We start from the raw sequence: 15,738 nt of genomic DNA, 5'->3' as shown, positions 1-15,738 counted from the left end.
GGTCGAGCAGTTTACAGGGTGTAAATGCATTCAATGTAAGAATTCATGCAGACTTTAAAAAAAATCATTGTCCGTATCGTTTGGTCTAAACAGGCAGTCGTTCATCTATGAAAGACTGCCTGTTTACTTTGAATGGACCAGAAAGATCCTTGGCTTGCCTCCAATTACTCAATGATCATTGCTTCTGTGTGAAAGCATGGGAGAGATAATCGCTGGGATGGCTGTTGGGTGCTTGAGTGCCCAACAGGCATCCTGTGTAACAGGACGACTACACCTGGCAGCCGTCGGCCGTGATGATCGCTCCTGTGCTATTATTATTTGTCCGTACGCTTCAATGACTTTTCTGAGTGACTATCTGAGCGGTAGTCGCTCTGTGTTCGGTACCTTTAGTCTAAAGTTGATCTAAATGGTCTATTTCAACCAAACGATCATTCGTTGGGTCAATGGAAGATAGATCGTCATCTGGAAAGAATTCGGCCATGTTTGTAAGATTTTTGGCCAATTGTCACAAGTACTTCACTGTATATATGGTTCAGTTAACCACCACACAGTCACTTACTCAACCATCATCCTACTTCTAGCTAATGTGTCTGGTGTTTTCAGCGGAATCCATCCACCATCTACTCTGGGCACAGGAAGATCAGCCAGATTGAGTTTCTTTTCCAGCTAATCTTCTTTTGTAATCCGTTGGTATGCACGATTTGGGGGGTATCCAGTTACCCCACTCCCCTCCACAGACACAGCTTAGCCAAATGTGCATCTGAATAGTCACTGGGGTGTAATTAGTGTTCATGTTCTTTTCTCAAGTCAATGCTCTTCTAGCATTACTATTGGGATATAAACATTCCTAAAAACTTTTTGTAAAATCCAGACCTGAGCTGCAATACCAGACACTATGCCAGTCCTGTTTGTATGGAGCGGGAGCGAGTCCACTCCATACAGTCGGTGTAAGTGGTATTTGACAGCTGACACCTTGCCACAACAGCTGTGAGCGGCATTCACGCTGATTGCAGTTTTAACCCTTTAAATGCCCAGGACGCCCCTCTCCACCTTCCCGAAATGAGATTGTGAGGTGCTGTCTAGGTGTCATGGCAGCCAAAAGGCTTCCAGGGCTGCCATATATTTCTCTCTATTAAAGTGACCCTCTGGGCATAGAGAAACAAAGATGGCTGAACTGCTCTGACTACCTGATGCACACCGTGCATTAGTATGCATTGGTAGTCTAAGCCACGTGCTGCTCATATGGACCGCACTGGTTAATCAAATCAGGTGTAGTGCTCTAGACTAATGATGTATACTAGTGTAAAGCTGGTGTAGCTATCTTTGTTTCTCCAGGCTTGGCCTGTCTAAATGGAATGCTGGTAGAAATACCATTATACTGCAATACCGTAGTATTGCAGTATAAAGTATAAGCAATCAAATGATCGTAAGCTCATGTCCCCTATGGATTTAAAAAAAACCTTTTCCCGTATGTATAATGAAAAATTCAAAACAAAACAAAAAAACCCCAAACCCTTGATATTGAAGTGTCCATGAAAGGCTGATCTATCCGAATAATTACGGTATCGCAAGGATGAGAATCTTGCGTTAGTTTGGAGCGGTGCAAGACTTGCAAAACGCGCGTTAATATGAACACCATTCTTTTGAAAAATCACAGCATGTTCTATCTTTTTGTTTTCCTCGAACCGCATCGCCCATTGTTTTCAACGGGACAGTAAAACACATGGCACGGTATGTGATGCGCACGTGAGTGCGATACGAGGTTGAATACAATGGGAAACACTTGCCAATCCCCTAACATGGCTGAAACCCACACAGGAGGATTGCTACTTCACAGAAGTTATGGGAGATGTTTTTGAAAATGCACGTTGGCAAGCGCGTCATCGGGCTGATATCGCTCTTGCCCACATGTAGGTAGCCTCACACATTATTTATTCCACAGGGTGAAGGTTATAAAAAATGAAATAAATAGAAAGTCCAGGCATAAATTACGTTTTTTTTTTTTCTTTTTGGTCACCCTGCCTCCACAAATAAAAAGTGATTGAAATGTCATATATGCTCCAAAATGGTTCCACAAGAAACGAGACCTCACACAACCTCATTGAGGGAAAGATGAAAGAGTCATCGTGGTCAGGAGATGGCGACACATTATTGTTATAAAATATTTCCTTTTTTTTTAAGTCAAACAGCAAAAAACTACATTTGGTGTCTTCGTAATCGTACTGACCTATGTAATAAAGTTATGTAATTTTAGCTGCAGTGTGTGTGCCGTAAGAACAAGAACCCTTCCCAAAATGTCTTCATTCCATGTAGAAATTTGTAAGACTTTTTCAGGTCATTATATGATACATTAAATAGTACTATGAAAAATACAAGTCCTCACGCTGAGGGCTTATTCAGACGACCGTATATTGGCCGGGTTTTCACGCCCGGCCGATACACGGTGTCCCTCTCTGCAGGGGAAGGAGGCTACAAGAGCCCGGGAGCAGTGCTCTGAGCTCCCACCCCCTCTCTGCCCCTCGGCGCTATTTGCAATATGAGGGGGTGGGATGGGGCGGGGCTAAGTCTTAGCTCCACCCCCTTCTCATTGCAAATAGCGCCGAGGGGGCGGTACCTCAGTGCATGGCTCCCGATTCTTCCAGCCTCCTCCCCCTGCAGAGAGGGATGGCGTATATCGGCCGGGCGTGAAAACCCAGCTGATATACAGTCTTAATACGCCCTAAAAGCAAGCCATCAGACCCCTACATCAACGGAAAAACAAGATTTATGATATTTGGAAAGTAAAACCAAGAATGAGGAAAATAGGCCACATCTTTAAAGGGTTTTTTTCATGGGCTGTCAGTTGTAGGCTACACCAGGGTCGGAGCGGAAGCCGCTGCTCTTACCTCTGTGTATGGCCATTGATTTCAATGAGAGTTGCGCCTGCCAGTATACAGGGGGTCGGAGCAGAGGTGTTTGCTCCAACCCAGGTGTAGCACTGCCTGGAAAGCCCCTTTAGGGGATTAAAGGTGTTTTCACATCTTTACAACGTTTATGCCATATACTTTATAGCATATTGGTAGGGACAGAGGTCCCTTGCACAGGTTTTCTGCACAACAGTGCTTCCGGTCATCCACTATGCATGGAACTTATGGAGGTCCTGGCAGTCAGACCCCATCCTAGTGATCTGCCGCCACTTTCTATAGTAGGAAACCCACTATAATGTCCGTCCATCACTTCTATGTGGTGCAGCGCAGGAGGGGTTAAATGAAAAGCCCTCCGGTGCTCCACGCTCCTTGTCTCTAGCATGGGATGACATCTCCTCACATAAAATAATTATATGCTGGGTAGAATGCAGCTTCCTGTTCTCACCCCAGCTGAGCATTAATTAAACTTTGGTTGATTGTTCTGCTCTGGGCGTGTGAGAAAATGACACTGATGAAAGATATGGTGTGAAGTAGGTTAGTGCGGATACAGGATACTGCTGTGTGCGGCAGCTCTAATGTTTATGGCCGTCCTAACTTTGGACATGCTGTACTTTTACTTTCTAGAGCCAAAAGTCAGGTGATGTTTTCTAATCCACTCACTTCTAAAGTGACATAGAATTCTGCATTTTTTTCTTCTTATGATGTATTGTGGGAGATGACGAATATGCAATTAGCAGTCTGACAAGGGGCAGAAGTAAGCTGTAGACTGTTTCCAAGGGCGACCGGCAAAAATTCTGAAAGCAACTCTGGATGTGAATAGAGAAAACAACATAAAATAGCGTAAAATCATTCCGACGTGATGAAGCAGAGTGTACAGTACATGTGTCCTTGTGATCTGTCACCTATGCTTAGAGCAGGGTGTACTATGTCACGGTCAAAACGGCCAACTGCGCAAACAATGGCGGGACACAAAGGCTTTAACCCTTTCCAATGCACAGTCTGACGTCTAAACACATTCTGATTGAAGGCTGTACAGCTCTGATGTCTGAAAACGTCCGGCAGGGTATTCTTACTGTAGATTACTGGCCGCTCTGTCAGGGGCCTCTCCAGCATGTCACGTACTGCCTCTAGCCAACAGATGGCGCCATTGTATAATGGCAGAAAGAGAAAGCCCCCTAGGAAACCCTGAATCCCAAATTGGAACGCAAAGGGTTAATGTTGCATTCTTCACAAAGGAAGTAACACAAAAAAATAGAATTAGGGCCCTTTGACATGAAACGATTGTTGTTCAAATAATCGTTAAATCATGGAAAAATAAACTGTAATCGTTCCGTGTAAGCGATGAATGATAATTCGCTTATAATTTGTTGTTCATCATTTGTAATTTGCCAGTCTTTGCATGTAAAAGGGGATCATTCATTTGCAAACCATTTCCAGACTCCCCTGACAGACCAAAGATGGACTGAATGACAAAACTATGATGTAAACTATTATCTGTGTTTATAAACAGATGTCGTCTGATAGCAAACAACTCATTGCAATGATGAATTGCTGTGTAAAAGGACTTCTTGCCTAGGGTTACAAAAATAGACTTGCTTTTTGACTTGAAACAACGCCACTCCGGTGCACAGGTTGTGTGTGGTATTGCAGCTCCACTTCATTCACTTGCATGCAACAGAGCTGCAATACCAGAAACAACCCATGGTCCAGAGTGGCGCTGCTTTTGGGGGGGAAAAATTCTTATAATGGACTACCTCTTTAAGGCTGCATATAGAGGGACAGTCTAGGGCAGCCTATATAACGCTGTCATTCTCTGTCAGTGTATAAAATCCTTCTAGCTACTACTGGGATACACGTTTCTTAAGAAAAGAAAAAAGCTGACAACCAATATGGATGACATGACAATCCCACTGTGGTTGTCACCAGTCTTTCCCAAAGTTCTGATGGTAAGGGATACAAAAATAAGGTAGAAGAGGTCTGGAAGAGCTGAGGCTTTGGCGCAACTGGTTGGTCGATGGTGACTTTGACGAAATGATGATTGATGGTGTAAATATTCTTTAAAAAAAATGCTCACATTGAAAACTTGGAAATGTAACACGTTTCAAGGTGCGCAGACCTCTTCATCAGACAGCAGAATTACGTAAGCTAATGCAGGAAAAAAAACCCTTAGGGCTCATGTCCACGGGCAAAAGAAGAATTAAAATCCGCAGCAGATTTTAACTCTTCTCCTGCCCGCGGATCCGCACCCCAAAGGGATGCATTGACCATCCGCGGGTAGATAAATACCCGCGGATGGTCAATAAAAGTGATTTTTTTAAAAATGGAGCATGAAAAAATCTGGACCATGCTCCATTTTCGTGCGGGTCTCCCGCGGGGACGGCTCCTGCGGGCTTCTATTGAAGCCTATGGAAGCCGTCCGGATCCGCGGGAGACCTAAAATAGGAATTTAAAAGAATTAACTCGCCCGCAGCGGACCGGGAGGGTCTTCTCTTCCTCACGGCCGCATCTTTCTTGCTTCGGCTCGGCGGATGTGCCCGGCGCATGCGTGCGGCACGTCTGCGACGTGCCGCCGGCGTGACGAGTTCATCTGCCGGCCGAAAAAGAAGATCCGTCCGTGAGGAAGAGAAGACTTTCCCCGCCCGCTCCGGATGAGTAAATTCTTTTAAATTCCTATTTTCAGCGCTCCTGTCCGCGGGGCAGGAGGGACCCGCTGCAGATTCTACATGTAGAATCCGTAGCGGGCCTGATTTTCCCCGTGGACATGAGGCCTTAGGGTCCAAATAACTCAAAACTATAGAGCATTGGTGGCCAGTGGTCATTACCTGGACAGCCAGAGGAGATGGATGAAGAGATCTGCGCACCTCGAAACGCGTTGGTAGGAATAAAAGAAATATTTAAAAGACTATCCACACCACTATTTTACCAAAATGACCGTCCACCAACCGGTCACACCAAAGCCCCAGCTCTTCCAGACCTCTACTCTTAATTTGCAGCGCTAATAAGATCTTTGGTTGACCAGTGCACTAGTCCAGCAGCACCGGTCTGTTGACTTTCTCGACGCTTCATATTCTAAGTCTTTCTCGGCCTCTAGGTTGCTCTACCCATTTCCTGTTTTCACCTCAGCAGTGGGAGTGTATCATGGATTTTCCAGCCGGACTCAAGGAAATATGGGTGACAACCTCCTTTCATACTATAATGGTGGCGGAATTGGTTGTTACACTTAAAAAGGACTGTACAGAATCGGACATCATTAGCCATAAAGGAAGATAGTGGACTAGTTTGAGTCACACCACCCATGGGGGCCTGAAGCAATACCTGATGGGGCCCACTCTGCTCTGTAGTGACCATGGAAGATGATTGATCTCGCTGTTATGTAATGTGCCTAATCTATCCCTGTTCTCCACCCTCAGGTGATCGCTGTGGTCATGGACCTCTTCACGGATGTGGACATATTTAAGGATATGCTAGATGCGGGATTCAAGAGGAAGATCTCTGTGTACATCATCCTTAATGAGCCAGATGTGAAATATTTCTTACAGATGTGTGAGAAGGCACAAATGCACAAAGGTCACCTCAAGGTGAGTGACCTCTCCAGGTTACAAAGGCATTGAATTTCAGATTGGTCGTGTGAACGACTGCCTATTTACTGTGAATGTGGCTGGGGGACCAGAGCGATCTTCATTCACTCAGCAATGATCGCTCCTGTGACTAATGCTGGGACGATTGTTGGACACTTCTGCACCCGACAGTCATCCTGTATAAAAGGGCCCTTACTTTTTTAGATTTCCTATTGTCCAAGTGGGAGGGACTTAAAGGAAACCTGTCAGCAGAACTTTGTCACTGCACATGTGCGGGGAAGACTCGGCCGGAGGACCGCACAGTGTATGGGAGATTTCAGTAGTCTTTTGTACGGTACCTTCAGTGACTACTACAAGTCCGGAAGTAATAGCTTCCTTTCTGGGCGACTTTGTGACTACCTTGAACTCCGGACTTACAATGTATCAGCGCAGGGAAATGTAACAAACTATGAAAATAGAGATATTTGTGCTGCGAGTGGATTTATCTCCCAGAGGATCGTCTAGACTGGATGCAATTGTAGCAAGCCTTTGGTTGTGACAACTAATAGGCCAGGACTAGTCTTGGAAAACACTGGGTGTGTTCCCATTCACTATCAGTAAGCAGAGATCTTGAAAAGGGTGAGGAATTGAAACACAAAGTTTATTAGAAAGTTAGTGAGCCAAGATGGAAAGTTATCCACCAGTACACTGCTGGGACCCCCACTAAAAACAAAAATGGGGTCCTATGCACCACTTAATGAATGAGCAGCAATTGACCATGCACGCTACCATTTCCTTTCAGCGGGATTGACGGAGCTAGATGAGCACTGGAACTGCTGGTGATATTCCAGACCCTCCTTCTTGTGATCGGTGGGGGGCCCTAGTGGTCAGACGCCACTGATCACATGGGTGCATAGCATGTGATAATAAAGTCGGGCAGATTAATAGAACAGGTGAGAGCATGCTGGGATTACTACTTTAATCTCTGCTCGGAGCAGAGGGGGTCATCTGCTCTGCTGCTCCTGTGTCGGCAGTTACAGGCGCCTCCCTGCCTATGAGGTGTGCTTGTGAGGACATGAATATAAATGGCGCCATCAGCCCGCGAAGTGCTTTTCTTCTTTAGATAGAAGGGTAGCAGGCATAGTGCTGCAGACCTCAAGTGTTCCTTGGGCGCGTTGGGTGTGTTATAAAATGTTTACAGTTATGGAGAGCACTTAAAGCGAGATGGTAATAATTGTTATTAGTGAGGTAAAAGTGACACGTGAATGGGATCACAGGATGAAGCGATTGCCAATCCGATGCCGAGGGCGATGGCGTCATGAAGTCACATCTTACTGCCGTCTGTCTGAGGTGTGGTGGATGTGCTCTTGTGAATGGCGGGTAATGGGAGAAGAGCTCTTGAATAGGCACGGATGAGCCGCTGTGCCTTGGTAAACGCTGAAGGGGCTGCGGCGCTCTAGGGAGGACTTCTGCTGATCCATGGGGGTCGCACTCTCCGCTGATTGCATATTCATGGCCTGTACAAAAGATAGCTGTAACTTCAGGAAAACCAGGCAATAAGTGGCACAAGCTGTGTCTGCATTATCCTATAAGACCCGCATCCGCTACATGCCATCCTTAGACAGGACTGGAGGCCAACTGTGCCCCAAACAAAGATTTGGGTGTGTAACTTTTAGATTGGCGTTTATCGGTGGCATCTGACCATGTCAGATTAAGCAGGAATATGTTATTTGTTTCCTGTTTATTGTACCAACATAATCTATAGCGGTGTAGAGCTTGTAAAGATTCCTCTCAGTCCCTGCCCTCAAGAGCTCACCATCTAATTACACACAAACAGTAGTTACAATAGCATAAGAAATCATTTAAAGGGGTTGTGCCAAGTTATAGGATAGGCGATAACCTTCTCTAATATAGAGAACGGGGGTCCGGTCGGTCCCTGAGGAAATGGAGCGGAGGTCACACAGGTACACTGCTGCTCCATTCACTTCAGTGACCGTGCCAGATTTGCTCCATTCACTCGAGGACCAACTGGACCCCTAATTCTTCAAATCAGTGCGGGTCCCAACAATCAGTCCTCCACCAATCATAAGGGGATCCTCTGGTTAGGGGATAACTATATAACTTGGCACAAACCTGTTAAGAGCCAGTTCATATCACATTGTGCTTGGTGTATGTGTCAAGCGTATCCATATAGCCCTGTTGGGTCAGTATACCTATTTGTTGTATGGAATAGTGCAGCAGACTATGCTATTTCATACAGCGATAAACCATATAAAAAGTATCCTGCGCAGTGGTGCACAAAACCCAGGATACATCACAGCATAACCAGGCGAATGCGCCATCCAGAAGTCTGTAAAGTCGGATCACAACTTAGAAGTACCTTCCCACTAAAGACACACATCCCCTTTCCATAGGATAGATATGTGATTGGAGTGAGACCCCCAGCGATCCTGAAACTGACACACAATGACCGCCTGCATGCATGACCACCTCTCCATTCACTTCTATGGGACAGGCGGACACTGCTGTGCTTGGCAATCTCCCTCCGTCCCATAAAAGTAAATGGAGTGGTGGTCAATTATACATACCGCCCCTCCATTCACAAGGGGGGTTCACGGTGTGGTGTTATCAGGATCACTGAGGATCCCGTCTGTTGGCCCCTAGTGATAAGACATTTATCCCTGATCCTGTGGGGAGGGGGATACTTATCTATAATGGTAAAACGCCTTTAAGATTCCCATCAGCTTCCCTCTACATCAGAATGGTAAGTGGGTGAGTGTTTGCTTCTAAAAGTAATCTTGTGGCTCTGCCAGAACGTACGCTGAGAAGTTGATGACCAGGAGGCAGGGTGCGGGCCGTGCAATGTATACAATGCAGTTGGTTTGGGAGAGCAGGATTTCGTCTTTTTTTTTTTTTTTTTCTTCCTTTGGCGGTGGGTGTGTGTGTGTGTGGGGGGGGGGGGGGTTGACATTCCCTGACACCTGAACACAATGTCATGACGCTTCTGTCTGCCTGATCGTGTCCACAGAAAACCTTGATTCAACATCAACTTTAATACGGCAGCCAATTGAGTGCGTGTGCGTAGTAACATAGTTCGTAAGGCTGAATGAAGACAATGTCCATCTAGTCCAGCCTGTTAGCCTCCTGTTTTGTTGATCCAGAGGAAGGCAAAAAACCCCAAGAGCAGAAGCCAATTAGCCCTTTTGGGGGAAAAAATTCCTTCCCGACTCCCTAATGGCGATCAGTATGTATATATAATTATAATATGAGATATAATTTTGGTTCCATACAATGCAATTTTACCCACATTTAACAGGCTTTTTTGAGATCCAGAAGAAGAGAGAGACAAACCTTTATACGTACAGTCGCCCACTGCTTTCCCTACCGCCAGTACTCTGGGTAGTGACAGCGCTTTCTGTAAAGTCATGTCACATGATTAGATAGCCAATCATGGAACGGCACTATGCGGGTCCCCCAGTTAGGCATGCCACATCATATGTTTCTGGCACTGTGATGTTTGGTTGGCTGCCATAGTCATGTGACTTCAATGTACATGACATAATTACACAGAGCATCGCAAACCGTGATGCAATGCGTTATGACGGTGGAACCCGTTTTATTGAAGAGTGCGGGTTTTCGTTTTCCTTCATTCCGCACATTAGAGTGTGTTCACACGGAGCGGAATGTTCACAGCGGGAAATTTGCTGCAAAACTGCCCTTTGTGAACCTGGCCTAATGTTGTTTTCCAAAATTCAGACCGATTGTGGAAATCCCCATTACTTTAATAAAAGGAAAACGCATAAAAATGTGGTTACCCTGTAAGCAGCTACAGGAATATTTAAGGGAGGGCTTCCACTACCTGCTGGATCCACTTCTGGGTTTGGCTCAAAAAACAGCTTGAGATCTTCATTATGTATTCCCCCCCCCCCCCCCCCCCTAAAAAAAACAATGTGTGAAACTACCTTAAAGGGGATTTTCTAGTTGTATAAAAATAAAGCTTATTACTGTATAATAACATTTTAGGGCTTTTTAATTCTTTGTTTCAATTCCTCACTACTTTCAAGACATCTGCTTGGTGTCAGTGAATGGAAGCATTCACGTTTACATCCAGAGGTTAAAAACCGGTCCTGATCAGGTCCTGCGCACAACGCTGAGTATTTGCTACAACTGTATCTAGTCTTGACAAAGACCTGGCAGGGATCAGACTATCAAGCAATGCCTGTGGCGTGGCATGATTGCCTGCCGGATCGAGGTATAATTGAATACTATGGTATTACATCATACTGCAGTTCCCAATGGAGACTAAAAATGTGAAAATCATTGATTATTAAAAAAAAATAAAAAGGTAATAAAATATTAAAAAACAAAAAAAAAAAATCTTTTGCCATATTTATAAAAAGAAAAATCTAAATACAAAAACTGCTGCATCTATAAAAGTCTGATTTATCAAAGTAATGTATCATTTACCGTGCAAGCTATACGTCATCAGCAAAAAAAAAAAAAATAACGCCAGAATTGTGCTATTTTGGTCACCTCGTCTTCAAGAAAAAAATATAATTAAAAACAATCAAAAAGTTGTATTTTCTCTAAAATGGTACCAATAGAAACTACAGAACACAACTGTGGCGGTAAAAAAATAAAGTTATGGCGATCAGAAGAGGACGGCAGAAAATATTTTTTTTTACCAAAGCTATTTTAGGTTTTAAAAATAGTATTGCAAAAAATATCCTTTTTGATAGCTTTGACAGTAATCGTACTCGCTCGTGGAATAAAGTTTGCAGGTAATTTTGCTGCAGTGTGTACATCGTAGAAACAAGACTCCTCCCAAAAGATGGCGGAACACTTTTATTTTTTTTTTTATTTCACGCCACTTAAAATATTTTAAACATTTTTCAGTACAATATATGGTACCAGGGGCGTAACTCTAGGGGATGCGGTTGCACCCGGGCCCAGGAGCCTTAGGGGGCCCATAAGGCCTCTCTTCTCCATATAGGGAACCCAGTACTATAAATAAAGCATTATAGTTGGGGGCCCTGTTACAAGTTTTGCATCGGGGCCCAGGAGCTTCAAGTTACACCTCTGTATGGTACATTAAATAGTAAGATTAAAAAAATACAATGTGTCCTACGTAAAACAAGCCCTCAGACATCTACGTCGATGGGTAAATAAGAGTTATGATCTTTTAAAAATGGGGAAGAAAAATGGAAAATACGGTGAATGGAGGGCAGATTGATATTTTTTTGCATTATGTGGGAGTGCTTCCTGCCTTATAAATAGAAGATCTGCCTTGGAAGGGTATGTGTAGGATGTCAGGAGGGTTGTGGGGTACTAATATTAGTCCAGCCTGTTAAGGGCCCATTCTGGCAGGGGGCTGGTTTGTTGTTGCAGCTGATGAAGACCCCTGTTAGCGGTGGAAACGTGTTGAACGTTAAATAAAGGGTTTATAACTTTATATCTATTACGACTCCCTCGGTTGTTCATTTTCCACATGGGCACTATGAGCAGAGGCCGATTCCTTTATTGCCTGTATAAACGCGCACTTTTTTATTGTATCTTATCAATCTGATCACTGTAACCATAAGATACCAGTGATGGCACAAACACAGCATCGCATGACAAGTGCTGATAAAACCCAAATACTGCAGTTTACAGTTCTCTGGAAACTATTCCATCTCACCGACCTGATCTAATGGACAAGCCAATGTTTTCTTTGAAGTGATCTCCACATTTTATCATCATGTCCAACTTTCTGTGCTTATTCATTCCTTAATACACTGCTCAATAAAATCTCAGAAACACTTAAAGGGGTATTCCAAACTCGGCGAATTCCCCTTCCGAGTGAGTCCCTGCAGTTTGACAGCTGTGCCTGTGTATGCGGGCCAAAACGCCATCCACTTCTGTGGGAAGAGACAAAGATAGCCAAATTTAAGTGCTCGGCAATCTCCAGCAGTTCCATTCACTGCAGTGAGATCGGCAGTGATTGCCGAGCGCTTAAATGTAGCGAACTCTGGGCGTTCCATTGAAATGAATGGCAGAGATATGAGGGCACTGCTGTCAAAATTTCAGAACTCACTGGGGTACTTTTATATAGGTAACGATTTATCATTCGTATGAATGAACGATGTTGGCGTCCGCTCATGCAGCCTGTTTATGCAGGCAGATCACTTGTACCAGTGACTGAGAATGACTGAACCTTCAGTACCTAAACCGAACAATTAGTGAACGGGCCAACAATGGTTTTCATTCTTGCATACGATGAATGATAAGCGAACGAATTATCGTTTGATCGTTGGCCATGTTTACACATTTCCATTCAGGGATAGCAATCCGTCCCATTAGAAAGTAGAAACAATAGCAAGACACCCTACAAAAGGGACTTGAGAAAACTCCTCTCTCCTTCCTCCTTCCTTCCTGATTCTCCCCTAGGTCTGTGTTTTGCTGGTGTACCAAAAGTGACAAGTACATGAGGGGTACCTACAGCCCATCAGGTTGTCCCGGTAGTCCTGCTCCTCTAGGTTGACCCATCCATACGTGCCAGAGCAAGGTGGTTTGCTGTGTCTCCCAGCTCGGTCTTGGGAGCATGGAGCAGATCCCAGGAACACAGGTCATTATATGAGAGCTGAACAGAAGGCCATCAGGACCGGAGGAACAGGAGGAGCGCTGCTAGAGCCCTACACAATGACCACCAAAGTGTCATACAGACTCCATGGTGGTCCAACGTCCCATAGTGGGACCTGCACTCATAGCCCAGCATCCTGTAGCTTGATTGCCATTCACCAGAGAGCATCTCTGGCATCTCCGCCATTGGCGTCCCATTCTCGTCACAGATAAGGGCAGTTTCGCACTGAGCACGTCTTGCGCTCATCAAGCTCTGATGTGCGATTTAAGTGTTCCCTTAAATTTCTTTAGGGGTCAGCAGCCCATATTCCTTGAATAGACATTAAGGGGAATTTACCTAGAAATTTTAGTAGAAAAGGTCACCCATTTTTCAATGCGCCACATTTGCGCCTACATATCCATATTACCTTCTTAGATATGTCACACGTTCGTGTTCTGCTAAGGGCACGGTGTCCGTAACATTTTGTAAGGGAACAAGAATTAATAACACTCCGGGTGTCCCTTATGGCTGTTATCACGCAGGGTTCTCCATTTTCAGGTCTGGTCACATTGTAATGACGCCATGTTTTTACATATTAACCCTGTCAGTACATTGCATCCTCCTCTATAAACAACACCCAGTGGTATCAGGCATGTCTTCACAGTGATGCGTTGTGTCTCGGTGTGACTCATCACTACTATCTGCTATAGGATAATAGGCGGGGAGGACGGGAACAGATGTTTGGCGTATATTTAGAACCTTAATGAAGCGTCTTGCCCTATTACTGCAGCGGAGCAAGAGAGTCGCTGAAGTTTACCTTTCATTCCCAAGTAAAGATGTGATTGTTAAACGAGATAAACCTGTAACCTTAGCACCCACAAACAAGATAAGATTGTTATCCATGGGATCAATACGTAATGATACCTTCACACGGGGCAAATATCACCTGAATAATTGCTGGAAGCGGTGATTTTCGGTGATGGTCCCATGTACACAAGGCATTTAGTGAGTAAGCTGGTACAACCCCCTTAATGGCCTCTTACACGGCCTGATGATTGGGCAAGAACTTTCATTTGACCACTGGGACCCCCACTGATCCAGAGAACGGGGGTCCCAGTGGTCCCTGCATGAATGGAGGTTCGTCATGCAGGCATGCTGTGTCCAGCTCTGTAATTGAAATTAATGGAGGTCCATGACCACCGCTTCATTCATGCCGGGACCCCTATTCTTAGGATCCGTTGCGGTCCCAGCGGTTGGAACTCCAATCATCAAGTTATTCCCTATCTTTCTATCCTGTAGATGGGGGATAACTTTATAACTTGGCACAACCCCTTTAAGTTCTTCATACAGTAAATTAATTGTATCTCTTTCAATGCCCCCTATATGGGCTTTCTGCCCCAGTAAAGTGCAGATCCGCCCCCAAACATGAGGTAGAGCGCTCCCAACCTGCGAACAGTTTGCCCATATGCACTATAAGGGTATAAGGACAACATAGAAGGGGCTTTTTGTTTGGGAGCCTCCCTCTATGTACCAGAAGAGGCCATGTAAAAGTGGTTTTACACTGCTTGATCTGATCCGTGTAACATGCCAATCCATGAGATTGGTGCTCGTTTATATGGCCTTAACACAGTCTGATTCAGAATAATGTATGGGGGACAAAAGATCGTTCATGCCATTGTTCGCCCCCTATATGGTTTAACTGCTGTCGAAAACACATTCCCTGTTCACACGGGGAGATAAGCTACCAATACTGATGATTTTTGGTGCCACGTGGAAGATGCAATTAGCTAATCGGGGTAATCAGTGGTTCCTTCCCACAAACCAATGATCAGGAAAACAATTGTTTCTATGAATGGGTATGGATGATCTTCAGGCTGTGTAGAAGGCATTTAAGGCAGTCTCCCGTGGCCCTGGCGAGCACATGCATTAGATAGACTGTCTTCGTTTGCATGGCTGGCATATAAAACACCGGTGTGGACTTGGTGATAAGCACAGGAAATAGTCTTCCTGTCCATATATAGGGGCTTTCCTCGTGAGTCAAGAAGACTCCCAACTCTTCTGACTGCTTTAAAACAGACAGTCGGAAGTTGCAAAGGAAGTGAACGTCTGACGCATATGTCTGATATTCAGAAAAGTTTCATGGTCACGGCTCATGCGCTGCCCGAAGCTCTATGGGTTCCTATAATCAGTGCATATATGGTCTGATTCATTACCAGCTGCTGAACATTGAGTGATGTCTACTGATCTGGGGCCTCATCTTTTGCTCCTTGCCATGTCTTCTGTTGCTGTGGACAAGCAATTTGTGTCCCTCAACACAATTGGGTTGACTGAGTTGTGCAGTACCTTCTGTAGGCGCTATAAATGACTCTGAATTGGTGGCATACGGTAGATGCGGGTGATATGTACGGTGTATGAAGTCGTCTCACATGACCTCTGTATTGTAATGGTTATCCTGAACGGCCCCTTTGCCTCGATAAGCATCGAATTGACCATTTATTTTCTTTGATTATTTTTCAGAACCTCAGGGTCCGGAGCATCGAGGGAACAGAGTTTTATACCAGATTCTCCACCAAGTTCAAGGGGTCTCTAGGACAGAAGTTCATGTTTGTGGATGGAGACAAAACGGTGTGTGGGTCTTACAGGTAAGCGGCTGCACATACTATTTTGGAGGGTGATA

At 44.8% G+C, this 15,738-nt stretch overlaps 1 protein-coding gene across 1 annotated transcript in view; it reads left to right on the top strand.

Annotated features, from left to right (window-relative positions):
• The window catches only part of FAM83G (family with sequence similarity 83 member G), a 42,805-nt gene that overhangs the window by 13,086 nt on the left and 13,981 nt on the right, over positions 1–15,738 (top strand). Inside the window, exons 2-3 of the mRNA XM_066576593.1 lie at positions 6,317–6,484; positions 15,579–15,703. Of these exons, the coding sequence (XP_066432690.1) occupies positions 6,317–6,484; positions 15,579–15,703 (293 nt within the window). The remainder of the gene's footprint in view (positions 1–6,316; positions 6,485–15,578; positions 15,704–15,738) is intronic.

The sequence above is a fragment of the Eleutherodactylus coqui genome, chromosome 8, assembly GCF_035609145.1.
Source record: "Eleutherodactylus coqui strain aEleCoq1 chromosome 8, aEleCoq1.hap1, whole genome shotgun sequence".
Classification (NCBI taxonomy): domain Eukaryota; kingdom Metazoa; phylum Chordata; class Amphibia; order Anura; family Eleutherodactylidae; genus Eleutherodactylus; species Eleutherodactylus coqui.
The sequence above is the reverse complement of the archived record's forward strand: the minus strand, read 5'-3'. Positions and strand labels throughout refer to the sequence as shown.